This window comes from Triturus cristatus, chromosome 3_2 (genome assembly GCF_964204655.1).
Source record: "Triturus cristatus chromosome 3_2, aTriCri1.1, whole genome shotgun sequence".
NCBI lineage: Eukaryota > Metazoa > Chordata > Amphibia > Caudata > Salamandridae > Triturus > Triturus cristatus.
In genome coordinates, this window is record NC_140584.1 from 809,683,119 (window position 1) to 809,709,986 (window position 26,868).

Genomic DNA, 26,868 nt, shown 5'->3' on the forward strand with positions numbered 1-26,868 from the left:
AGGGGTCTGAGGTCCAATATTGGGAGCCGTCCTTTTTGGGGATTAGAAAGTACAGTGAATACACCCCTGTTCCTTGATGCTCTAGGGGAACTGGTTCTATTGCGTGTTTTTGAAGCATGGAGAGAACCTCTTGTTTGAGAAGCGTTAGATGTTCCATGGACATGGAACGCTGTTTGGGTGGTATGTTGGGGGGGGAGTAGCAGTAAGTTCCAGGCAGTAACCGTACTGGATAATTTGTCTTACCCACCTGTCGGTGGTGATGGAGTTCCACTCTAGGGGAACTGGTTCTATTGCGTGTTTTTGAAGCATGGAGAGAACCTCTTGTTTGAGAAGCGTTAGATGTTACATGGACATGGAACGCGGTTTGGGTGGTATGTTGGGGGGGGGGGGGGAGTAGCAGTAAGTTCCAGGCAGTAACCGTACTGGATAATTTGTCTTACCCACCTGTCGGTGGTGATGGAGTTCCACACAGGTAGGAACTGTGATAGTCTTCCCCCGACTGGAGTGGAATGGTCTGGGGGAAGTGGAGAGAAGTCACTGTTTTGTGGTGGGGGGAGTTGCGAGTGTTAGACCCACGTCCTCTCCCTCTGCCGTTATTGCCTCTGTAATTTCCTCTAGAGTAACCTCTGTTAGGGGAGGTGTGTGTGGGATTTTTGTAATTGGAAGAGGCGGTGTCAGTGCCAATGGATTTTGAGGCGCCCCTATAAAAGGGGCGACGAAAGGAACCTCTAGTAGCTGTTGTCTGTAGAGCCCCCATGGATTTGGCTGTTTCTGTGTCCTTTTTCATAATTTCTAAAGATGTGTCCACAGTGGGTCCAAACAAGTGTTCCTGATCTATGGGTTGATTGAGGATGGTAGACTGCACTTCCTGCTTGAAACCAGAGATGCGTAACCACGCATCTCTACGCAGTAATACACTCGTGTTTTTTGTGCGGGATGCTGTATCTTCTGCATCAAGTGCACATTTTATTGGAGGTATTAGTAATTAACTTTCCCTCTTATATAAGGTCGTTTGCCTTAGTTTTGCGCCTCTGGCAGGTGTTGAATGAGTTTTTCGAGCTCATCATAGTGAGCCATGTCGGACCTTGCTAGTAAACCTTGTGAATTGCCAATACGCCAAAAATGTGCTGCTTGAGATGCAACCATTTTGCCTGATGCATCGAGTAACTTATACTCTTTGTCTGGTGGAGGAGCCTCCCCTGTGGTTTGGGAATTCGCCTGTTTGCGGGCATTTGCTCCAACCAAAGAATCCGGAGGGAGCTGGCCTTTAATGTAAGCTGGGTCACTTGGAGCTGGCTTATACTTTCTCTATTCTAAGGTTAATAACCTTAGCCCTAACTGGGTCTTTGAAAATGTCAGGGGCATGTTTGATCATCCCTTTTAGCATAGGGAGAGTGTCTGTTGACTTTTGAGACTGAGCCAATGTCTCCAGTAAAAAGTCCTCCTCCTGGGGGTCTGAATGTAGTTGGACCCCATGGTATTGTGCAGCTCTATTTATTATTTGCACAAATCCCATACTATCATCTGGGGGGGGGATGGTTTGGAGGGGTATGAATCTGGCTGGGGCACATCTCGGACATTGTAATCGCCCTAAGGGTCCCTAGGAGTGATACTGTGGATTATCAGTATCTGTATTAAGTCGGTGAGTGTGTTGCGTCATCAACACCTCCCATGTCATCATCATCCCCTTGTGGTGAAAAAGCAGGCACTGGAGAGTGTGCTGCAGAAGGTACAGTGCTTAAAGGCTGTGGAAGTGGAAAGAAAGGCCTCATAGGTGAGGTTGAAGAGTCTTTCTTCTTGGAGGGTATATCAGGTGTACCTGAGGTGTCCAACTTCCTTTCGTTAGGTGGAATAGATATGACCTGTCCAGTAATGGGGTAAATTTGAAGTGTTCTTTGTTTAGGATCGGGTGGATCTGGAGGAAAAAGTTCTTTGGATCCATTGTCTTTTTTCGGTGCCGAAGACTTCGGCTCCGAGTGGTGTTTCGGCTTGTCCTCTTTAGCTTTAGGAGGTGTTTTTGTGTCGTTTTGCCGTGGTGGTGTTTTCGACCCCGACGGCTTAGCCTGTATTTTGGGTTCCGGAGGTATTGTGCTTCGTCGCCGACGTGTTGACCTTGGGTTTCGGTGCCGAAGATTCTGTTGTGGGCGGGACCTTAGGCTTATGCTTTGGTGCGGACGATGGTTTGTGGGTATCATGTTGTGGCTGTCTCGATCCCGAGCTGCCGAAGGCTTTGGATGCTTCCAAGCCGGGTCCGGAGGCGGTGCTTCTGAAGACTTATCTCCGTGCCGACCCGAAGGTGAGGGTGTGATCGGAGCCTTTTTATTTTTTTGGGGCAGGGGCGTCGACGTCAGTACTCCCGCTCTGTTGACCTGGGGTAATCATCCGGTCGTCTGATTCCGATTCATCTGCTTCAGAGATGTTGGCATGTTTGTCTCCTGTGTCTGGATCATCGGAGCCTGCCTCGAAGATGTTCTCCGGCGCTGGAACGGTTGACTTGGACATTTCGGGTCGTCGGGCCCGGCGATCACGTATAGTCTTTTTGGACCTGTAAGAGTCACAGGCCTGGCAGTATTGACTCTCGTTTTCTGGCGAGAGACAAAGGTTGCAGACCTTGTGGAGATCTGTGTGTGGGAATTTAGCCCCACACTTGCATTTTTTGAATGGAGTCCTTTCCATTTGCTGGTTGATGGTGCCGATCGGCCCAATGGCCCACGTCGACGACCGTACTCCAGAATGTCTTCGAAACCGGATGCACATGGAGAGGGATTCGCGATCGAATACCGTCGAGCTATGGGAGTTTTTTGCAAGTCGAAGGGGAATCGAACGACGTCGACCCAGAGCGCAGCAAATTACATCCGAACCCGATGGAGGAAAAAAACAATCTGAAGATGGAGTCGATGCCCATGCGGACTATCGTCCAAGGGAGGAGTCACCTATCTCGTGACTACAAAATACTTCTTCCAAGACAACAAGGTGCAAGCATCCGAGTCCAACTCTAGATGGTGATCTATGCAAAAGTGTACAATCTGCAGCTCATATGCCTAGAACATATGGTTTTTCTTTACAATCCCAAAGACATCAAACATGATATAGCTACCTGCTCCCAAAAGAAAACTACAGCTTATCAAATGTAATAAAGAATCCCCAAAGTTTTCCTAGGTGTAGGGCTCACAGTAGTGATAAACGACTTTTGGATTTTTTCACTGCGAAGACATGTAAAACGAAATAGTACATGTCCCTCCTTTCAATTACAAGGCATCCTACCCTGTGGGCTACTTAGGGCCTACCTTAGGGGTGACATATATTACAATAGGGAAGCTTAAGGCTTGGCAAGGAGGTTTTAAGGCCAAGTCGACACGGCAGTTTAAAATTGCACTCAGGCTGCAGTAGCACGCCTGAGACATGTTTAAAGGTGCTACTTAAGTGGGTGGCACAATCAGTGCTGCAGGTCCACTATTGGAATTTAATTTACAGGACCTGTGTATATGGTATACCACTCTACAAGGGACTTACAAGTACATGAATTATGCCAATTGGGAATACGGCAATTTAATCAGGTTTTAGGGAATAAGCACAAGCACTTTAGCACTGGTTAGTTGTGGTAAAGTACACAGGGTCCTAAGGCCAACAGAAAAGCTCAGCAAACTGAAGGAGGGGAGGAAAACATTTAGGGGAAGACCACCATAAAACATTTAGGGGAAGATCACCCTAAGGCTAACAGGTCTAACAGACCCCCACCTGATAGTGCCAAACAACACAGCCCAGGACTACACTGCCAGTGAGAATTACACCACAGAAAGCCAGTATTCCTGCCTAGTGCATCTATAGATAAGGCATTACTAAGGACCAGCATTAGTGGTAAGGTGTACAATAGACGGATCTATCTCAGGATACCTTCTTGCAAGCCCATTCACTCTAGAATTGCAAACTGATAGGGCCACGGGACAGTACTGAATGGCCTTTCTGTATCAAGTGAGGTCACCACAGACTGTGACTCAGTCCATTGTGGGAAATCCATTACGCAAAAAAGGCGATAAAGATTTAAATATTTCATCCAGGGAATTAACCCATGTTGATCCGAGTATCCTAATGTCCCTACCATGCGCAACAATCTGCTCTTCAATATTTTCCCCAGGATATTGTTTTCAACGCTCCACAGCGAGATTGACCTATATAGCTTCACGTCTAGAGGATCCGTGTCTGGCTTCTATAGCACCTCCATCAAGGTCTCCCTTGTCAATAACGGCAATGACCTTGTGTTGAATGCTTCCGTATACATTTTTAGCGTTTTTTAAACTTAAATATCAGTTCTGCCTGATATGTAGAACAGAATTTAGAGGCAAGTCCTTCTAGCAAGTTTTTTATCTGTCTTCAACTGGTGTATAGCCTTTCCTATTTCCTCAGTAGAGCAACTGATCTGAGCACTACTGCTTGCTTGTATGACAATTTCTGCAATGGAATTGAATCTAAATACTACGGCACTCCGGTTAGATACACTGGGGAAGGCCTGGAATGCAGCCTATCATAGTACTGTGCAAAGACCAAATTTATTTTAGATTGCATCTCGCCCATGTCTGAACGCATGCCATATCTGATCAGCCATGCCAACATCCTTCCGGGCCTGTTGCCCTCATGATAGCATCTATTTGCTGTATAGTCCACTCTTCTCAGTCTGTCGACTAAATTTGTATACTTCAGTCATGCTTCAGTTAAAGCCCCTACACAGTTTTGCTCAGTGACCACCCGACACTCCAGATCATGTATCTTCCACTTCAAGCCACATATTTTCCTGTTCAAGTTTACACTGACCCCACATGGTGTTTTAATGCAAACAATCTTCAGCACAACCTTAAGTGTGTCCCGTTCAATGGCGGCACTCGAGGCAGACCCTTTATTTGTTGCAAAATACAGATTTATTTGTTGAGTTATCGTTACATGGAAGCTGAATCATGTAGCGCTTCTGGTGGAAAATGCAAGAGTGCACCATCAGGACATCATCTTCCCACTTCACGGATACAGTCACAGGGCTATGATCAGATACGGATTGGGTCAGAAGCTCAATCCTCATAAACAACATCTCAATCCACCCCATACTCAGTAGCATATGCAATCTTGTATAAAGAACAAGTAGTGGCAAAAAATAGGAGTATTCACATACCCTCGGATACATTACCCTTCAGATGTCAATCAGCTGCTACTGTATACCCTGGAGGAAAGTTTTTGTGATACTGGTTCACTATGAGCACCTCAAAGTGCAGGAAGAGATTTATCCAAATCACAATTTAACACCATATTAAAATCACCATCCAAATGCCTCTATTCATGATACCAAATCAACACAGGGGTAAGGGACTCCAGGAACTGGGTATGTCCTACATTACAGGCATATAAGCTATCTATATTTCATCAGACCCCCTTCAGTTTTGCATGTTTCAGTGTATGGACCTTCTGGGTCTATATGTATCTGTTATATTCTCAAAGCCAACCCCGGGCCATGCACACCAGTATATGTCTCGCTACTAAAGAATAAATAGTACCGGCTGTACGACTTCCCCACTTACTGCACAGTGCATCCAGGTCTGAACGCAAAAAATGGGTCACCTAATTAATCAAGTATCTTGTCAACATTACAGCCGTGTCACTCAAATTCAAAGTTATACATCTATATACATTATAGATCGATGAAGTAAGGACATGTCCACCTTTCTACAAATCCCAACATTGGCCCAAAATCCCTTCACTCTGGTGTGGACAGACATCTGTGTAACAAACTCTCTCATCTGTGTAACAAACTCTCTAATGTTCTTGCAACCAAAAATATGCATAGTAAAATACAATATCAAAGAGGCTGTTGGACCAAAACCACACTTACGTGCCTGGAGAAGGAGGGCTACAGGAGTCAATTAATAACTGTAATGCCCCGGATACAGCCAGGATCCCTCCCCCCGAACGCACCCAGTATCCCCCCCCCAACCCCTACACAGCCTTTCTCTCCACACACCCAGCCTCAGTATAGATACTCTATCAATTACAAGCCTCTGGCCGTGGAGAGCCTTTCACAGTTACACTATAAATTCAGTCATCGTAGGTGTAACATTGGGCCGTCTCTTCAACATGTCTTTGGTATCCAAGCTTGTGCACCCCCCTTGTCAACAGGGGATGAGCATCTGATCCTTTCTTCTGGGACTGACTCTATTGTTCCACATCAGCCACCACCCCTGGTATGCCCTTCCTTAGCCTGTTGCTTGGTTGGCCTACCGATAACTCTACTTCTCCACACCCTTGGATTAGCCAATCACTTACCTGATTTTTGCCACTCCTCTCTATCGGTGGGGGAGATTCCACTGCACTACATTGAGCTACAGCCAGTTCCAGACATACAAGGGAGTCTCAAAGAAATGAGCTGTGTTGTCTTTAGTCACCCAGATCCTCACTGGAAACTGCAGACCACATCTCATGTCCATCTGCTGCTGTTTTGCGTTGATCTTGTTTCTGCATTCTGGAACAAATACTCTTTCCTTTCTTCCACTGTCCACAGTTATGTTGATGAGTCATCTGTAAGATAAGGTCCCTTTCTATATGATTGAGAAGTCTGCCACCAGTGGGAGAGGCTGAGCTCCAGGAACAGTAAGGCACTGTGTGACACAATGTGCCCATTTTTTCACAGAAAAGGGTGGGGAGACCTTCAAAGACATTGTCCAGTAACCATGTTTCCATAATTTATCAGTTTGTCTCTCTACTTTGTATAGAACCCGTGATGCGGATGTTATTACTTCTGGATCCGCTTTCAGCATCCTCAGCTCTGTCCTGCAGGTATGTCACCGTCTCACAACTTTACCTAAGACTGCAACTCCCAAACAAAGGACCTCAGGGAGGACAGTATAGGCTTGTTTTCCATTATTCTGTCAACCAATATTTTTTTTATCTGACTGAAGGAAACCCATAATAATTGTTACCTCGTTGTTTTGCTCCCAGATTCGCCTTTATGTCAGAAATAGTCCTGACAATCTTTTCAAATTGCACTGTGTGCCCTCTACTGCAGACTCAACATTTCAGAGAGTAAGGCTGTCATAACTTGAGTCAGACTGCAATGACTCTGTTGGGATCCGCATAGTCGAGGCCCAATCTGGTCCGGGTTTCACCATTCTGTGTGTCCTCATATCAGCACACCTGGCATTGTGTGCTGCCTACACATTCAGGCCAGCTTCATGAAAGTGCTCCCACAAACACAATTGCCTAGTCAGAAGCAATCCAAGTTTGTGTTGCTAAAAAGGCAGAGCCCACAGCAGTGTAGATTAACACAGCACATCTACTATCATTCACTTCCTGCCTCAAAAAGTGTGTTGCAAAGGCCTTTGGGGGAACACTCCACCAGAGAAAAGCAAATAATATGCTATAAGCTGTAGGGCTCAGCATGTCCATTAGTGTGATTTATGTGCTAAACCGAGGGGCAGCCACATATCATGTCTCCATTGACTGACATCATTCAAATAACTTCTGCTGAAGGACTGGTATCGCCAAATTATCATAAACCCGCCTGTAGTGCTGGAAGCTTTTCGATGCCAAGGCTCAATAATGCTCCACCAGCAAGGTCCTCTCACAAGTCTCTCACATGTGCCCGGGCTTGGTACAACCTCCACCCTGTGCCGTCATCTACAACTGAATCTGGAGTGGGTTTCAAAGTCTTTTGCACAGTGCTTTACAGTAATCTGGCAGGGTAGCTCTGATGGCTCAGATCTGGCATCGCCTCAGAGGTCCCAGGAGCACCCATCATGACACAGAGTCAAGGTGCACCCACAGTACCAACTCCACGCTGGTCCCCCAGATAAGTGCAGCCCGCACCAAAGCGTCCTCGCAAACAATTAAATTCAGTCGTTGACCACCGAACCCTCCACACGCTGACAGCTGAGGAACCCCAGGATCACCCACCTTTCAGGTGGGCCGAAATGCTTCTGGCCAGTAGCTGTGCCTCAGCAAGGAGACAATGCAGCCGCCATATTGAAGTTAATAGAAAGTAAATAATTTTCTTATAGAAATTAGCCAGACACCATCAAGAAGTTGTTAATATATACTAAATGCTTTTGTGAATTTATGGTCAACTGAAGGCATATGTAAATTTTGTTTCTATATTAAATGGCCCCGCCTCCAGTTACACCATAAGGGCCACTCCCCTTATCGGTTTCTACTTTGTTATAGCTGAGGTATTCTAGGTTTCTACTTTGTTATAGCTGAGGTATTCGATCTCCTTTCACAACTGCGTTTGCTCCTCTTCTTTACCATACTCGATTTTCAGTTCTTAGTGAGTTAGTGTTCATGCATACTTTCAAGTTTTCAGACTAGCACTCCTTTCTACTACTGCAGAGCCAGGTTAAATTTGTAGCATAGCATTCAGGTTCAATGTCTCTGCTATAGGTCCTTGTTGTTTATTCCTTACTTTCTTTCACATCACTTACTGTCTTTGGCACGCACCTGTGGCACAACAGTCTGCCCGGCTTCTTGTTCCTTGAGCTGCCAACCAGTCCCACATGATGTTTAGTAAGATGAAGTGTCTGGTTTTGTTGTCAGAGATCACCTAGACCCTTCCCCCTTTGGAAGTGTCTCTGTAGCTATAGTTTATGAATTGTGCGATGGATACCCTGTACCACGCACCATGTGGTGGCAGAGGGACAGGTGCTCTACGTGCTCTATCTATAATGAAGAAATTAGATCATCTCATGGGCTCCAGGCTGTCTGTTATTTGACAACCCATCAAACACATTTTACTGCTGGACCCTCTCCGGTACTCCTACTATGCATACGTTGCTAAACCTGGAGACACATATTGCCTCTTTCATCTTACCTGTAGTAGTAGTGTCATTTTTGAAGTCGCATTTAATATTATTATTAATTAGCATTTGTTAAGCACATGCCTACCCTTAGGCATCCCCGCGCTAGCAACAGCAAGCAAATGAAGGCTGGATGAATAAGGCAGATTCTGGAAGAGCAAAGTCTTCAGCTGCTTCCGGAAAGAGAGGTGGTGGGAAGTTGAGCGTAGCTGGATGGGGAGAGTGTTTTCCTTAGTCTGGCAGCATTGTAAGAGTAGGTACAGCCCCCTGAACGGGCTCTCTTAATTTTAGGCACCACTGCCAAAAACAGGCTGGCTGACCGGAGGCATCTTGAAGGGTGATGGAACATCATAAGAGAATGGTTTATCTTTGGACCGATCCCCCAGAGTGTTTTATGTGCTATGCAAAATTATATAAACCTTATCCGTTCATTTATTGGGAGCCAGTGCAGGTTTTTTAGTGCTGGCTTGGCCGAATGAGAGTAGGGGGTGTGATGAAGCAGTCTGGCTGCGCAATTCTGCACAACCTGCAGTTTCCTTGTGGTGGACTTTGTAGTGCCAAGGTAGAGGGAGTTCCCGTAGTCCAGACGGGAGAGTACCAGCACCTGGACCATCACTCTTCAAGTGGGTGTGGGAGAAGTGGGAGGATTTTTCGAAGCATTCTGATGATACCAAAACAGAAGGCGGCTAACTTGACTGCTTGGCAGTTGAAATTAAGGGACCTATCCAACCAGACTCCCAAACTTTTGATTTCATCTTTGGGGGCTGGCGGCGGGCCAAGACAGTTAGGTCAATTCAATCCAGCTGTGGCAATGGGGTAATTACCCAAGATCATTAGCTCAGTCTTGTCTCCATTGAGCTTAAGACATGACTAGTCCATCCATGTGGCCACAGTTTTCATACACGCTTCTAGATTGACTGGCATATTCTTCGGGTGTTTTAGCGCTACCACTAGCTACGTGTCATCCGCGTAGGTCTGAGCCCATATGGGAGGACTAGCTTGGCAAGAGGTTTTAAATAAACATTAAATAGCTTGGGACTAAATGATGAGCCCTGAGGGACTCCACACGTTAGTGGCACACGCTTAGAGGTGCAGTTGCCCTTGAAAACCTGAAAGGCTCTATTCTTCAGGAAAAACGTGATCCACGCCAAAACCTTGCCTAAGACTCCCACCATTCTAAGTTTGTCGAATAAGATGTTGTAGTTGACAGTATCGAAAGTGGAGCTCAGGTCAAGGAGGATGACCGCCACTACACCTTCCTGGTCGAGGATTTTCCTTGATTCCTCCACTACTGCTAATAGAGCTGTTTCAGTACCATGGTTAGGACGGAAGCCTGTCTGAGAAGTATGCAATAGGGAGTGGGTTTCTAAGTATTCTGAGAGAATTTTGTTGACATATTTCTCCAGAATTTTGCTGGTCCCGGGGTAGAGAGAGACCGGAGGATAATTACCCCATAACTCAGGGTCGAGGCTGTTTTTTTGTTTTTTTTAAGAGTGCTCTTATCATGGCATGTTTCAATGACAAAGGCACCTGACAGCTGGATATAGAGAAGTTTAGCAACTCCAAAAGAACAGGAATTACGGCTTCCTTTACCTTGCAGAGTTTATGAAGAGGGGCCGGATCAAGAGGGGAGCCGGATTTGACCTGGGCAAAAAGTTGTGATAAGGTGTACAGGTCCATGGTTGGAAGGTCCTACAGTCGGGGGGTGCTACCCTTTGGGGTGTCCACTTCCTGGCCCGAATTGTCTACACATATCGCCTGCGGGAAACTATTATATATGTCCAAGATTTTTTTGTTGAAGAACTCCGTGAGTTTGTTGCTTCACAACTGAGAACAGTCTAAAGGTATCTAGGGCGCAGGGCACTTTGAAACCTTTTTTGCTATCTGGAATATTTTCCTAGGCGCGTTTGCAGCTGATGTAATTTATTTCTCGAAGTACAGAGCTTGTGCTCTCTTTATTTCTGATTTATCGGTTTTAATAGACTCTCTGTATATCTGTTTTTTCCCAGTATTGTATTATTTCCTCCAGGCTCTCTCTAGTCTTTTACAGTTTTGTTTAAGCTCCCTCAGTTTAGGTGAATACCACGGTGTCTGTTTCTCCTTGGGCTTTTTTTGGCTCCATTTTTGTGGGATCATAGTGTCCAGAGAGGATTCGATCCAATGATTATAGTTGTATGACGCTATATTAGGATTAATGTCCCCCAACGGTTTGGAATTCAACAAGGCTGAGGTTCATGCCTCTGGAGAGTTTAGCCCAGGGGCGTTACCAGCTCTTGATGCCTTGTGTGCTCGCGGTCTGATGTGGGATATTCCAAAGGATCAGAATTAGGAGGTGGTGTGACCATGGTACCGGGATGGGACAACCTGCTGTGAGCTGTTCATTATTTGAGAAGACTGGGTCTAAGATGTGACCTTTGTCATGTGTTGGGCTAAACACTTTTTGAGTTAGTTGTATAGCCAATACATTTTGTGTGAGATCTAAGGCATCTGCCTTGAGAGGATTCTCTAACTGCAAGTTAAAGTCGCCTAATAGGGTGATATTAGGTGCAGTGCTTGCTATTCTAGCGGCGGTATCTGTTAGTGATTTTACAAATAACCCGCAAGGATCAGGGGGGCGGTAGATAAGAGTTCCTGGTGAGGGTTGGTGCAAAGGAGATCGAGAAGGACATACTTTCGCAGTCTAGTATAATATCCATCCCCATGCGCCCCTTCAAGTGTCCTTTCAAAATTAATGGCAATGACTCCTCCTTTCCCCAGTTCCCTATCTTTCCTCAAGATGCAATAGCTAGGGGGCAATGCTTGCACCAGATCTGGCTCAGAGTCCTTATAGAGCCAAGATTCTGTTAGGAACAGAACATCGGGCTGTTCTTCATTCAGAAATAAGTTAATTTCAAATACATGCTGATAGCATTTTGATGGTTTTGAATGCAAGATTGTATCTTTATCGGCCTTCTCCAACTCCTTCTGTGACCTTTCAGCTCTGATCTTATAGGATTCACATCTCTTGCAGATGTGTCAATTTTGTTTTCAAGTGCAGATCTTGATTCCTGAATAGCAACAGGTCGTCCACAATTGATGGCTCAAGAAGTTTATCAGATGGTATTGTGTCACCTTAATGATGCAGTCATTGTGTAGGGGGCCGTTGTTAGTATCTCCTTTAGAAAGGCATATTTCTTCAATTTGTTCTGTGGCTGCATTTGGGCTCCTTTATTTTTGACCATTGTTACTTTTACTGGTATTTGCCGGAACAAGAGAGATCATGCTCATTCCCGTACCCAAGAAGCAGGGTCCCGCTCTCCAGTTCTCCAATCAGTTTCATTATTCCTTGTCACAGCCAGCAGCACCGTTGCTGGTTGACAATACGTGAGGTGGAAAGAGAGCCCTGAAATACGCTAACAAATCAGAGCTGTGGTGGATCTCAGGTCAGGTAACTGGTGTTGGCTCAGTTTCACATTAGTCCCTCACAAGTGTCCTATTGCAACCACAGTGCTGATCAACTGCAGAATCACCCCTCTTTTCGATTGTGGGCCTTTCCCTTATTTCTGCACTGGGATCTATTCGGGTGGCAGTTAAGAAAAAGGTCTAAATTCTTGTTTTAAAACATTTCTTTATTCGTTTTCTTTTTATTAATTACATATCATCCAATGAAATGAAACAATTATGTGTAAATAAGTACAGAATAATTGAGTCCATTCAGGGTTCTTAGCACAGTAGATGATATTATATTGGAAAGAGACCAAACAAACAAAAGACACGGTTAAAGAGTAACATTTAAAATAATATAACATAGTGAGGGCATCTTCTCCAATCACTCCCCACGAGATCTATCAAGGTCGCAAGGCATTCTGTCAATGGCATCTCCTCAGGGAACAATGAACAGGTTACTTACCTTCAGTAACACCTTATCTGGTAGAGACAGTATTTAGCCACAGATTCCTTATCTTCGAATTTCCCAGGCGTCAGACTGGATCCGGATGATTTTTCTTTGAGCAATACCCCTGCGAGCTGGTCGGTGGCGTTGGTCGGCTCCACATGCTGGCGTTGGCATAGTCCGCGCCAGATGCAATGTCTGTATCACCTATATAGGTGCCACCTCAGCGTGCTGACCTCAGTTACTTTTCACGGCTTTCCACACCAGAAACGCAGAGCCATGAAGAGTACTGACATAGGTGTGTTTAGAAACAAGGGCCGCATCTTTGCCAAAGCGTAGCAGATCTTGATGCAGAGAATGAATCATCTAGAGATGGTACTTTTCTGCACCGCCCGATCTTTCTTCGCACCAACATACCCCACGAAGAGTTGGTCGTTCACCTGGAACACTTTTGTGCGGTCAAGGACAATGCTCTTTTTGGGTCCAGTCGGTGGAGTCGCTCCTCTTCCTTAGAGGGATATGAAGGAGCATAGAAAGTGGGCAAGATGACCAAGTGTCCCACATGGAAAGGTGTTACCCCTTTCAGAAGCAAAGAGACTAGTACGAAGCACCAACTTCTCAGGGTAGATCGTCAAAAAATGAGGCTTGGCTGATAGAGCCTGCAGATCGCTCACCCTCCTGGCAGATGTGACCTGCCAGAGGGGGCAATTGTGCAGGGGCTCAAAAGGAGTACATATGAGGAAGATGAGAACCAAATTAAGGTCACACTGAGGCATAACGAAGGGGGAAAGTGGAAAACATATGCACAAGGCCTTTCAGGAATCTATGTACAATGGGTGACTCAAATAAAGAGGGTTGGGCTGGCAGCCTCAGCAAAGCACACAAATACCCTTTCAGGGTGCCCAAAGCAGAGTCCGCGTGGCAAGGGTCAAATTAAAAAGTTTAACATCAGAAAGAGGGTTGATAGACTTCTCTGTACAATATATTTATTTATTCCGAAGTTTTATATAGCGCTGGCCAGACCCGAGGGTATCGGAGCGCTTTACAACAATCGTTCTGCAAAAGATCACAAAATACAATAATAGTAAATAACACGGATGGAGAGTTTTAGCGGATTGTGTAACCAAGGGGCAATGAAGACTTGGAATGCCTTCAACGAGTGGCATAGTCTTTGGCAGAGCTCCTCTTCCAAGGAGTAGTTTTATCAGCACTTCTGCTGCTCCTGTCCCTTTGCTAGGGAACTATCTAGGAAAAGGTTTTTGAGCTGACCTTTGAATTTTGAAATGGATGGGATAGTTCTGATGTGGGGGGGAATAGAGTTCCAGATTTTGGGTGCGTTACCCGCGAAGGACAGGGCCGCAGTTTTTTGTTTGCGAGCCTTCAGCGGGACGAGTAGTAGTGTGTTCGAGCTCCTGAGGGTCCTGGTCTGGCCGGCTTTTTTGAGTTTGGAGGCCAGGTACTCAGGTTTGCCTGTGTGAAGGGCTTTGTGCTTGAGGCAGGCTGTTCTGAAACTAGTACGCATTTCAACTGGTAGCTATTTTAGTTCTCTGAGTGCGGGTGAGATGTGGTCGAATTTCTTCACTCCTGTGACCATTCTGGCTGCTGCGTTGAGAGTTGTTTTGAGGGGAGCGAGTGGAGACTTTGATGTACCTGTGAGGGCTGCTATTCCATAGTCTAATCTAGACAGCACCAGTGCTTGAGTGGCTTGTTTGAGGTCATTGGGCGGGATGAAAGGTTTTATTTTGTTCAGGAGCTTCAGGTTAAGGAAGGCGCTCTTGGCGGATCTTAATGTGTTTGGTCATGTCCAAGTTCGGGTCTAGAGTGATACCTAGTGATTTTACAGAGTCCGCCAGGGTGAGGTTGCTGTTGAGCGCAGGTGGTTACTTGAAAGCCAGTGTTGGACTTCTCTGAGTGTGTCATTGAGTCTCTGAATGTCCTCAATGGAGATGGTTTCGAGATAGATCTGTGTGTCGTCTGCATATAGATGGAATGGGATGTTATCTTTTTTTAGAAGGGTTGTGAGGGGTTCCATGTAAATGTTGAAAAGTTGCGGGGAGAGCACTGAGCCTTGGGGGACTCCCCTGCTGACAGGGTGTAGGTCGGACACAAAGTTTTTGATTTTTATTCTTTGGGTGCGGTTATGGAGGAAGGAGGAGAACCAGTGTAGGACCACCTCTTCAACACCTGCCCTTTCTTGAAGCACCTTAATGAGTAGTTTGTGGTCGACCGTGTCAAAAGCTGCCAAAAGGTCTAAGATAATTAGAAGGCAGCATTTGTCTGCATCAAGTGATTTGTGGATATCATCAATGACATTGAGGATCGCAGTTTCAGTGCTGCAGCCCTTTCTGAAACCCGATTGGTGGGAATCAAGGAGGCTGATGCTATCCGAGTCCCGAGTTAGTTGAAGGCAAAAGACACACAATTGATGGACGGAATGGAGAACAAATCAAAACATTCACCCCCATTCAAGAGATCTGGGTTAAATCATCATTCTTTTGCTCACCATGCCACCCCAGTTCAGACCTGGCCATATGCAAATCAGTCTTGACCCTGTGCCCCATGGGAACAGTCCAGTCCGAACTGCCTAGCCAGGTATTCCCTGGACCGGAAACAAGCATCCTAGGACCGGTTTGGGGGTTTCACCCCTCTTCAGCCAGGATAGCTTGATTCCAGTGGCACAGTGAGCCCAGGACCCATGTCTGGGCATACCTGGCGCACTTAGGGCGAGAAAGCAAAAGAGGCACAATTGATGGACAGAATGCAGAACAAATCAAAACATTCACCCCCAGTCAAAAGATCTGGGTTAAATCCATCATTCTTTTGCTCGCCATGCCGTCCCACTTTAGACCTGGCCATATGCAAATCAGTCTTGCCCTGTGTCTCATGGGAACAGTCCAGCCCGAACTGCCTAGCCAGGTCCCCTTTGGTATCGCTTTGTGCACCCTAAGTTGGCAGCATATGCCCAGACGTGGGTCCCTTGCTCACTTTGCCACTGGATTCAAGATAGCCTGGCTGATGAGGGTTATGAACCCGAAACCGGTCCCAGGATGCTGATTTCCGGTCCAGGGAAGACATGGCTTGGCAGTTCGGACTGGACTGTTCCCTTGAGGCACAGGGTCAGACTGATTTGCATATGGCCATGTCTGAACTGGGGTGGTGGAGTGAGCTAAAGAATGATGATGGATTAAACCCAGATCAGTTGACTGGGGGTGAGTGTTTGATTTGCTCAAACGCTCCGTCCATCATCCCCTTTGGTATTGCTGAGTTAGTTGAAGGAGCACGCATTTTTCCAGGGTTTTGGATAGGAGAGGTAAGTTAGAAACTGGTCTGAAATTATTCATGTCTTTTGTGTCTAGGCCAGGTTTATTTAGCAGTGGTGTGACTTGACCGACTTTGAGGCAGTCAGGAACGACTCTGGTTCTCAGGGAGCTGTTTATGATCTTGCACCAGTGTGGAGCGAGGGAGAATTTCAGCTTTTTGGTCAGTTGTGAGAGTACAGGATCTGGAGTGCGGGAGGGGGGATTGGATGTGGTGATTTGTTTGACTATCTCTGCTTCATGTGTCAGGGTGAAAGTTTTCCAGGATGTTTTGTCGATTGTCCCAGGCAAGATGCTCTTGTGGGAGGGGGTGATGTTCAAGTCCATTGAGAGCTCAATCTTGTTGATCTTGTCCTCAAAGAAGTTGGCGAAGTTGTCGCAGAGCTCTTTGGAAACCTGCAATGAGGAGTTAGTGGGCTTGGAGGATTGCTGTCTGATGATGTTAAAGAGCTCCCAGGGCCGGTTTTTTGAGTTATCTAGCTCGGTGCAGAAACACGAGGTTTTTTCGTTCTGGATGTGTTTGTTGTACTTCCTGGGGGGCTGCTTTGAGTTGCTCCCGGAGGATAGCGGAAGGGTTGTTTCTCCAGAGTCTCTCTGTGGCTCTTAGTGGTCTCCCTTCTGAGTTGATGTCAGTGTTAAACCATGATCTTGATGGGATATTCCTGTTTTTTTTAAAATTTCCTGGGGGCTATTTGATCAAGAATGGACATCATATTTGAGTTGTAGTGCGAGGTGAGTTCAGTTGTCGTGAGGAGATCAGTTGTGGTGAGGAGATCAGAGGCGATGGGGAGGATCAAGCATATCCTTTCCTCTAGGTCGGCTAGGGGAATCTGGGTTAGATTTCTAGTCCATTTGGGGGGAGGGGGGTCTTACGAGGGGGGCTGGAAAAGAACCTTTTGGTTGATGTGGAATAGGATGTTGTGGTGGTCGGACCAGTCCATGGGGAAGATGTGGTGGATCGTAACTGCGTCACGATGAGCGATAATAGCATCTGAGGTTGCTCCTTTATTGTGCGTTTCTACTGAACAGAATTGGGAAAGATTATTGTCCTGGAGGAGATTGTTTAGGGTTTGAATTAGTGGGTTGTTAGCATCATTCCACCGTAGGTTGAGGTCTCCGAGAATTAGGTTGTTTGAGTCACCAAGTATTGCTTTATTGTCATTTGTCTTGATGTTGGCGGTAAGACATTCAATGGTGTTGTAATTGACGGTGTTCACTTCCATAATGGCAATTTTGTTCTTATGTATGATTGCTATACCTCCACCCCTTTGATCTTTTCTTTCCTTGTTGATGATGGTGTAGCATGTGGGGACCAACACATCTAGGATTGGAGCGGAGAGCTCATTAAGCCAAGTCTCAGTGATGAACGCGTTGTCAATGTCATGGGAGAGGATGGTTTCTGCTAATTCTGTTGCATGTTTGGAGGCTGATCTGCAATTAATGAGCAGGCTGTTGGTAGAGGACCCCACTTTGTTGTGTTTCTTTACGAGGGGTCCCTGGGTAAGGTAGTGAGGAGGGCCGGTGGTCTTGGGGAATTCAGGGGGCGGAGATCCCTTTTGAAACCAGTGATCACTTGGATCTTGGATTTAGGGGAGGCTGTGGGGGGAGAGTTGTATGTTAAAGACAGCTCCGCCGCTTCTTGCGGACATAGCAACGTTAGTTCTTCTGAGTCTTTGTGCTCGGTTCTCTGTATCGGTTTCTATGGGTCACTGTGTCAGGGTCACGGGGGTGGTAGGGAACTCACTCGGACGTGGCATGTTGTCAAGTCTTAGTTGGGTGGAGCTGGTCATTGTGGGAGTCTGGGGAGGAGTTAGCCTTGGCTGTCGTGCCCTGTCGAGGTTGGTTAAGATTGTCCTCAGGCCCAGGGTTATCGTTTCCAACTGGTTTTCACGAAGGCGAGACAATGATCTATGTTTATTGAGGGGGGTGGCTTGGACAGGGATGTCCTGGGAGGGGATGTGCATGTCAGTGTATTGCAGCCTATTGATGATTGTGCTGTCTTTGTATGGGGCCGTGAGTTGCCCTGTTGCCCATGGCTGGAATGAGGTAGCTAGAGGTCAATGATTGTAGGAGAGGGTCATTCCTGGATTGAGGGTTGGGGTGATCAGGTGAAGGAGGGTGATGGTGGCACTTGGCGGGGAGTTGAAACTCCTGATTAATGGGATGGGGAGGTGCGGGTGGTGACTCGAGGAGGGAGGGTGGTAGTTCAGGCACAGGGCGCGGCAATGGATGGTCGGCTCTGCTGGAGAGGCAGGCTGGCAGAGGGTGCGGGAACGGTTGATCAGCTCTCCTGGCGAGGTAGGCTGGCCGGGGGTACGGATTAGGGCAGGGAAGGTAGGGGCGTGTGCAAGGGGGCCATTTGCAGCGAGGAGAAGAGGGAGTCGAAGGCCTCTAGATTCCCATTGTTGGATTGTATCAATACTGTGCCGTTCGTGTAGATGGTCACAAAAGTGTTCCCGCTCTGTATCGAACGGTTAGTGAGTGATGTCGTCAATTTGCAGCTATGTGGGGTGGCCGTAATTTTGGAGATGGGAAGCTGTGATCTGAACGTGGCGATCCATTTATCAGGTCTTTCAGTGTGGAAGATGAGATCCATTTTTATCTGCCCTTTGGAGGAGCTGTGGTAAATGTCTGCGAAAAGTGATTCTGGGTGCTGTCTAATCAGACTATGTTTGAAGTTTCTTTTCGCTTTAAGTGAGAGGTTGGGGGGGAAATTGATCGCAAAGAAGTTCAGGCCATGGGGTTTCAAGTAGGACGATACGGGGGGCTCGTGAAAATTGGCGTGGCTGGTGCCATTTTCTTTGTATTTCTTGATTGGTTGAGAGGGTGGATCCCTTAGCGGTAGCGATTCGGAGAGGAGGAGAACGTGTTTCTGCAACAAGGATTTTGCAGTCTCTATCAGCTCACTGTCAGCTCTAGGCTAAGCGGTGCGGAAGTGAGGAAATCTTCCCCGGCTTTTCTGCCTCACCCTCTAAAGCGGTTAGAAAAGTATCCTGAGCCAATAAAAACCTCTGTGACTTTTCCGTCTCACCTTCCCAAGTGGTCACACAAGTATCCTCGTGGTTGTTGAGTTCATCGCTTTAGTGTTAATTGTGTGGGGGGTGCCCTCAACTTAGTGTCAGGTACCTGGGTAATCTGCTAAACAGGCGGCAGGGTCCTTGTTTTTTCCGCAGCAGGATCGGCAGGAGAGTGTGCAATTTCTGGCAGGCGCTTAGGCTGCAAGGTTGTGGATTCACCTCTTGTTAATGAGGTCAACTCTTTAATGTTAATTGTGCCTGGGGGCCACCCTTTTAGTGACAAGGCAACAGAGTGATCTGATTAAACCGCAGGTAGGATCGTTCTTGTTCTTCCCGGCTGCAGGATAGGCATTAGAAGGTGTAGTTATAGAATTCACCTCTTAATGAGGTCACAGGATTCGCCTCTTGGTTAATGAGGGCAGCACTTTTAGTGTTAGTGGTGACCGGGGGCCGCCATCTTAGAGTCAGGCACCCGAATGCTCTGTTAAACCGGTGGAAGTAACCTTATTATTCTTCCCGGCTGCAGGCTAGGGATGAGAGGTGCAGTTTTGGGCCGAATCTAGCATTGCAAGGATTGTGGACGTACCTCTTTGTTGATGAGGTCGTCTCTTTAGTTTAGACTGTGACCGGGGGCCGCCATCTTAACGTCAGGCAGCCCGATTTTCTTTTTCTGACTCAGCAGGCACCAAGGTTTTCTGATCCTGCCACCAGAACGACGGTGTCCTTGGCCCACCCGGATCCGGTGAGTGAGATCTCGCCCCCCCCCCCGTCTCTCAGCCACTCACCGGTTGTGTCTTGAGGCTGAAGCGAGGGATGCAAGCTTCGAACGGGGGGGGGGGCACTCTGTTCGGCATATTCCGATGTTGCCCTTCTTCGCGTCCGCCTGCAGTCCGACGCCTCCTGGGGTCAGATGCCCTGCGGTCTACGAAACCGACAGCTGTGTAATCTGCTGATCGACACCGAGGCCCCAGATTGAACTCTGGAGATGGCTAGGTGCGAATCGACGTTCACGCAGTGAACACACAGCCCGGTTCCAGATCATCTGCTTGGTCCTGACTCAGTGAGTCCCAGTTGACTCTGTGGCATGCTCCGTGGAGAGGAGTGTGGGGGGCAGTAGGGATTCACACCGTGAAGTGACCCCCTATCCTCGGCGCTCCGGACCTGAGCTTCTTCTCTGCGGCCATCTTGCCGAACTCTGTGTATCACAACGTGCTTCCAACGTGCTTCCACCGGCAGGCGTTTACGTCTTAGTGGAGGGATGCCTGGCTGCCAGAATAACATTGCAAACTTCAGGAGAAAGGTCAAAAGCTATTAACTGCCACCATTCAATCTCCACGTAAGAAGGCATAAATTTGACAGGTTTGGGTGGAGAACTCTCCCCTGCTGCTGCAACAGAAGATCCTCCTGAAGGGCAGCCTGATCGGAGGATTGATGCTCATTTGCAGAAGCTCAGGATACCAGACTCTCTGTGCAGAGTCCAAGGATAAATTGAGCCGGGTCGTTCATGATCTTCTTGAGAACTCTGGGCATGAGTGGGATAGGCGGAAAGGTGTGCAGGAGGCCTGAGCTCCACCCGAGCCAAAAAGCGTCTCCAAGTGAAAGCTGTCTTGGAAACTCCAACATACAAAATTGCGTGTTCTTGGCAGAGGCGAACAGACAATCAAGGCTCTCACAACTGCTGAGAAAGACCTTGCAACACCTTCAGATGGCGACACCACTCATGATATGTTAGGCATTGATGGCTGAGTTTGTCCTCCCTTACGTTCAGGGAACCTGCCAGGTGTTGAACCACCAGGACCTCTTGACAGTCCACGACCCCACTTCGCCCTGTTTGCAGTACCGCATGGTGGTGGTGTTGTCTGTGAACACTTGAACTAGCTTTCCAAGGCTTTCAATACCAGTTGGATCACTCAGAACTCCAGCATGTTGATGTGGGGTCCTGAATCAGCCGGAGACCAGAATCCTCTGATCTCCACCTCTCCCAGATGGCTGCACCATCCCAGAAGTGACGCATCAGTCAATACTGTGAGATCTGGATGGGAAAGGGAAAGGGAGCGGGGTCTGCCACTAACCCAATCGCGGTTTGTCAGCCACCACTGCAGATCTTGTGCAGTTCCTTCCGAGATCTGGACCATTTCGGAGAGATTTCCCTGATACTGTGCCAACTGGAACTTCAGGTCCCACTGCAGAGCCCACATATGCCATCAGGCACATGTCACTAGCCGGATGCAGGAGGCCATCAGGCCAAGCAGCCTCAGTCATTTTCACCGAAATCTAGGTTAGAGGCTGAAACATCGGTATCATAGCCTGAATATCCTGGCCTCGCCACTCAGGAGGATAAGCCAGAAACCGCACCGTTTCCAGGACAGCTCAGATGAAAGGGAGCTTCTGAGAGGGAGTCAGGTGTGACTTCGGCAGGTTGATACTGAACCCCAGTGAATGCAGGAGTTCCACCGTAGTCTGGATTTGGGAGACGACAGCCTAGGACAAACCCGCCTTCGACAGCCAGTGGTCGAAACAGGGAAAGAGTAGCATCCCTGATCTCCGCAGATGAGCTACAACCACGCCATCTTGGTGAACACCCGAGGGGCGCTGGTAAGGCCAAAGGGTAACACAGTGAACATAAAATGCTTGTGGGCCCATGTGAATCACAGTTAAGGCCTGTGGGCAGGCAGGACGTGGATGTGAAAACATGCGTACTGCAAGTCCAACACTACCATCAAGCTCCTAAGTTCAGCGCAGAAAAGGCCTGAGCCAATGTGAGCATCTTAAATTTCTACTTTTTTAGGAAGTAGTTGAGGGCCTATATGTCTAGGATAGGACAAAGGCTCTTGTCCCTTTTTGGGACCAGAAAGTAGCAGGAATAGCAACCACAGCCTACTTCTGGCACCAGAACCCTCTACCTTGGCCAAGAGAGCCATTACTTCCTCCTGGAGCAAAAGTAGATGATCCTCCGTCAGCCGGTCGACGGATAGAGGGAGGGATGGTCTCGAAGGGGAGGGAGTAGCCCATCTGTATAATCTGCAGAACTCACATCTACAAAGTAATGTTTTGCCAGTGGTGGAGGTGATGGCGGATCCTGCCACCATCTGGACACCTATGTTCTTGAAGGGCATGACTAGGAAGGTTTGGAGGCTAAAGCGGACGGGAATGGTGGCTTGACCTGCCCTATGGCTACCAGACCCACGGGATCGGAACGACCTGTGACCTTGTCAGCGCAGAAGCTGTGAAACATGCATGACTTGGTGTCTGGGGTAGAGCTGGGGTGGTTGAATGCTCCTTCGTCACTGTAAAAGGAGTGAAAGGCAGACTGGGGACAGGAGGCAGATGAGAGGCCTAAGGACTGGGCCGTAGCCCGTGAGTCTTTATAGTGCTCCAGTGCCATGTCTGTCTTGTCTTTGTAGAGACAGGTGCTATCAAAGGGCATGTCCATGAGCGAACCCTGGACATCCCCTGAAAAGCCAGAAGGTCTTAGTTAGGCGTGGCCTCTAATGGCCACTGTCGTAAGCATTGCTCTGCCAGCGAGCCGGTCATGTCAAAGCCACACTGAATGGCGAACTTTGCTGCATCTGTTACGGCTTCAGAGAGGATGGCCCAGCACTTGTGCAACCATTTCCCACAGAGAGTGGGAATAATGGCCCAATGAACATGCAGTATTCACCGCCCACATTGCAAGGCTGTTGGAACAAACATTTTACTTGCCCCAACTGTCCAGCCTCATGGATTACCTGTTAGGGGGAGCGGCAGGGAACATGCCATGTGAGATAGAGGCTTGGAATACCAAGCTGTCTGGGGCGGGATGGGTAGTGAGGACGTTTGGGTTGCCCAGGGCAGGGCAGTGGCGGCGGGCGATCGTCTTGTTCAGATCGTCTTGTTCTCAGGAGCCCCTCTGCTGGGTTTGCACCATGTTCCCAGAAGGACGTTTCTGAGGGTTACATTAAAAGGAAACAAGGGATCTGAAGAAGAATCTCCCGGCTGTAGCACCTCCATCAAGATGTTAGTCTTGACCGCCACTGAGAATAACAGGAGGTCAATGACCTCAGCCACCCTATGCACCGCTATTGTGTAAGAGGCTTCCTCCTCCGTAGCCATGGTGGGGGGAGAAAGCATGCCAGTATCTGGAGAGGTAGCCGGGTTCCTCATACCAGTCTATATCCTGTTCATAAGGCTGGTCTTCTTAAGGGTCCGGTGACCCCTCCCATTCCTCTCTAAATCCTAGACCTACAGAATAAGGTCAGGATACAATCTAGGACCTGTTGGTCCTTTCGGCGCCGCAATCGGCATCGGTCGACACGGATCCGTGTCGTCGGGAATCAGAATAGGGCTGGTGCCACTGGTGGGCACCGGCGGCTCAGATACTGGCTCCAGGTAAGATTGCAGTGGTATGTCCGTGCTGTTCTGGATGCATATCCGGATCCATGGGGGGGCCGGAGCTGCCAGCGCGAAACCCAATGTGCCCCCCCTGAACCCGGCAGGCACAAAGGCTCACTGGAGGGGGCCAGGCCGCGCAAAAATGAGGGGGATGGCGTCATAGAATTCCTTCATTTTAGCGGGAGTCACTCCCGAGAAAGAAGGGGAGCGTGGAGTTGGCCCAGGCACATGTTCCCGAGAACGAGGCCTTGAATGCAGCCTCAGTCGATGGATGGGGAAAAGTCAAAGCACTCTTCAAGTTCCTATATTTTTTGTGCCTCTTACCTGAATGCCTCAACTATCTTGTGACATTTGGAGTGGTACAGGCCACGAGCAGCTTCAGACACCGTTCCCTCAAGGCCTTCAGTGCCATAGCCCGGAAATTGGGGCACGACTTGGAGTCGTAGTCATACTCTAGACACCACAGGCAGACTAAATGGGGTTCAGTCCTCAACATGACACAATGACAGGCATCGCACATCCTAACCCCAAACTCTTCCTAGAGGTCATCCTACACACCAAAAAAGGGGTCGACAAAAGGTCATAAAATCCTGTCAAAAAGTGACAGAGGGTGGCTTTCTTCATGGATCAGCGATTGACTGGCACGGAAAGAAAAGAACTGAAGGCAGCTCGCTGAATTGTGGTGCCTATATAGGTGATGCGGATGTCACTTCCGGCCATTATAGGTGATGCGAACGAAAAATCTTCCAGATCCAGTTTGACGCCTGGAAATTTAAAGATAAGGAATCTGCGGCTAGATGCCTCTATCAGACAAAGTACCCAGTACCATGAGATCGAAGCCACTGACAAATCTGTCTTGCCCACCCTATCCTGTCCTGTCCTGAGGAAGGGCGCAGAAACCTCCCTCATCCATGACATGTATCTGTTCAACAAAGGTAATTGAGGTAGGCATCCGCACCTCGTCCTTACTGGTAATACTTTTCTGTTCTTTGAGACACTTAGAGATGATTTTATATTGCCCCACTCACAACTTTGTCAATACTGGCAAATTGGGCAAGCACCCACATCTCTTCCCCGAATCCCCATACCTAGGCTATATACATAAGTTGGGAACCCCTAGAGGAGCGGTTTCCAACTAGTACCAGATTGTCACTGACAACTCATACTCGAAAGTTACGCAGCTGGAGCTTAAAGACTATTGGCAGGAGCAGTTAGAGTCGTAAATACAGATGAAAACTGGTCAGAACTTATGTCTAAGCACGACCGCACCTTGTGAGAAGCCTGGCTGAAGTACTCCTACTCCAAGATCCTCAACAATTGGTACAGGTCCCCATATAAATTAGGCACGGCTAGATTGATACTTGCTGGATGTGTGCTGGGGAGGGATATGACCTATACCATATTATATAGTGTGGACATGCCTGCAACTGGTCCTGAATTGGTGTGAAATATGGAGCACGCTGCATCTTATTAGTTCGGCTCACTTCCTGGACTAAGCTAAACTCACTGTGCTACATAACTCCTTGGAACATAGAAAGCACCAAATCACATTGGTGAAGATAGATGTCAAAAGCTCCCATGGTTGCAAAGATCTGTATACTCCGGCACTGCTGTTCTCCAAGGATGCCTACTTATCAGGAATGGCTGATGGAGCTATAAAAACTGCCCAAATGTGAGCGTTGGATATATAAGATCCAAGACCAAATGCATCTGTTTGATAATACCTTGGGCCTTGATTCTTTATAAAGTGGGGTAAAAAGTTGTATGCTTCTTCATGTGGGCAGTGAGGAGAGGTAGAATTCCATATCGCCTGCTGAGGGAGAGACAACTCTGCTGAAGCAGTAGCCTGTCCTACACCGCTTCCCCTGCAGCCTGTCAATCTGTGCACTTATGAACCCAGTATCTCTCTCTCTCTCTGTCCTTTCTTCTAGCACCATTTTCTCCCATGCCAGGCAGTTCCCTTAGCAGACACTTCAGCGCAGCTGCCGATTAATCCAAAGCCACCTCTTTTAATTTATGCCTTGGGCATGTTTCAGGTGATCCTTTTACCCCATCTGATTCCATGCCTCCTGCAGGATTCTTACCACCACACTACCTTTGGATTATCTTCTCTTGTGGTACTGTCACAGCCCTCTACAGCTGCTCCTACTTGTACGCTCATGGCCTTTCTTATCTAAGGCCGGCGCTGCAGCGTTCCAGTGTTTCAGGCTATGCTCTTATCTTCCATTCTGGTAGGGGCAGGGTGCTGCTTTGCTCTTTCTTTGCCACTACAGCTGTGGTCCCTTTTAAGTACTTGTATTTTTCATCTGCTATTGCATGTATGCAGAACATTGTTCCAGCATTTGTGGCTCCCTCTGGGGAGTTCGAAGGTCAGATAGCCATTTTATCCCACATGGTCATTTTATCCCTCTGCCAAGTTATGCCGGACACAATGATGGACACACTAATAGCTGGAAAGTAGCAACAAATGTATAACATAGGTGTGTGGTAACTGAATGTTAATCAGACTAGTGACTACATGCTAACCACAAACACCTTTGGTCATCAGTGCGCATTATAAATTAAAATTTAATTTCCATTTCAAATGACAAAACATTTGCTGAAAATATCTAATAAAAACCTATTGAGCGCAAAACAATAATAGACTAGGGTCATTTTATTGTCATTTATACAAGACTATATTCTGTACCTACCATTTTGGTTCACCAAGAACTCTGGAAAGTAGAAGAATTCTGGAATAAGCTCCTTAACATCATTTGGATTATCCATAAGAGCCTGCCAGGTGGCTGGAATAGAGTGGAACTGGCGATCTGCGCAGTCAAATCTGTATAATACCAAGATAAAAATAGAAGTGGTTAGCGATTTTGCTAGGTCTGTTTCTCTATACACTATTTTTTAGAGATTATCCTACCAAGTAAGTGAATGAAACCTGTCTTTTCACTTTAAAACCTGTCTGGTGACTTTAAAAGTACAAAGCAATCTGCCTGGGTGCTCTTCCAGCACACTACTAGTTGTGCCAGTCTATGTTTTCTCTGAATGCTAGGGCAAACAAATGAGTTTCAAGGAGGGGCTTGACGGGAACAAAATGGCTGCCCACTAGTAGAGCTTAAATAGCTTTTCTAGACCTCTACCCACAACGGCTGCAGTGCCAAGACTTATCAGACCAGTGGGGGATTCGATGTGGGGTCCATGGGGCATCATGCTGACTGTTAATAATTAATATTCTAAAGAAGCCTTAAACTTAAAAGGATGGTTTACTACCATAAGTAACTTGCTTTTTTTCCCAGCCTGTTTGTACGTCTCATGACCCCTCTGCTAGGAACATATTACCAACCGGAGGAAATGGTGTAAGAGTGTTAATGTCAAGCCAAGTTAGAGAGAGAATGAGAAGGCAGATGGCAAGCAGTGAAATGAAGTAGCTGTGTTCTGTTGGTGTTCCTCCATTACCCCCAACTAAAGCTTTTTAT

The 26,868-nt window shown here is 47.4% G+C and overlaps 1 protein-coding gene across 2 annotated transcripts in view; it reads right to left on the reverse strand.

Moving 5' to 3' along the window:
• NBEAL1 (neurobeachin like 1) overlaps positions 1-26,868 on the reverse strand; it is a 978,461-nt gene that overhangs the window by 179,650 nt on the left and 771,943 nt on the right. For both annotated transcript variants that reach the window (XM_085648956.1, XM_085648955.1), the window contains one exon: positions 26,095-26,225. In XM_085648956.1, coding sequence (XP_085505082.1) covers positions 26,095-26,225 — 131 coding nt within the window. The remainder of the gene's footprint in view (positions 1-26,094; positions 26,226-26,868) is intronic.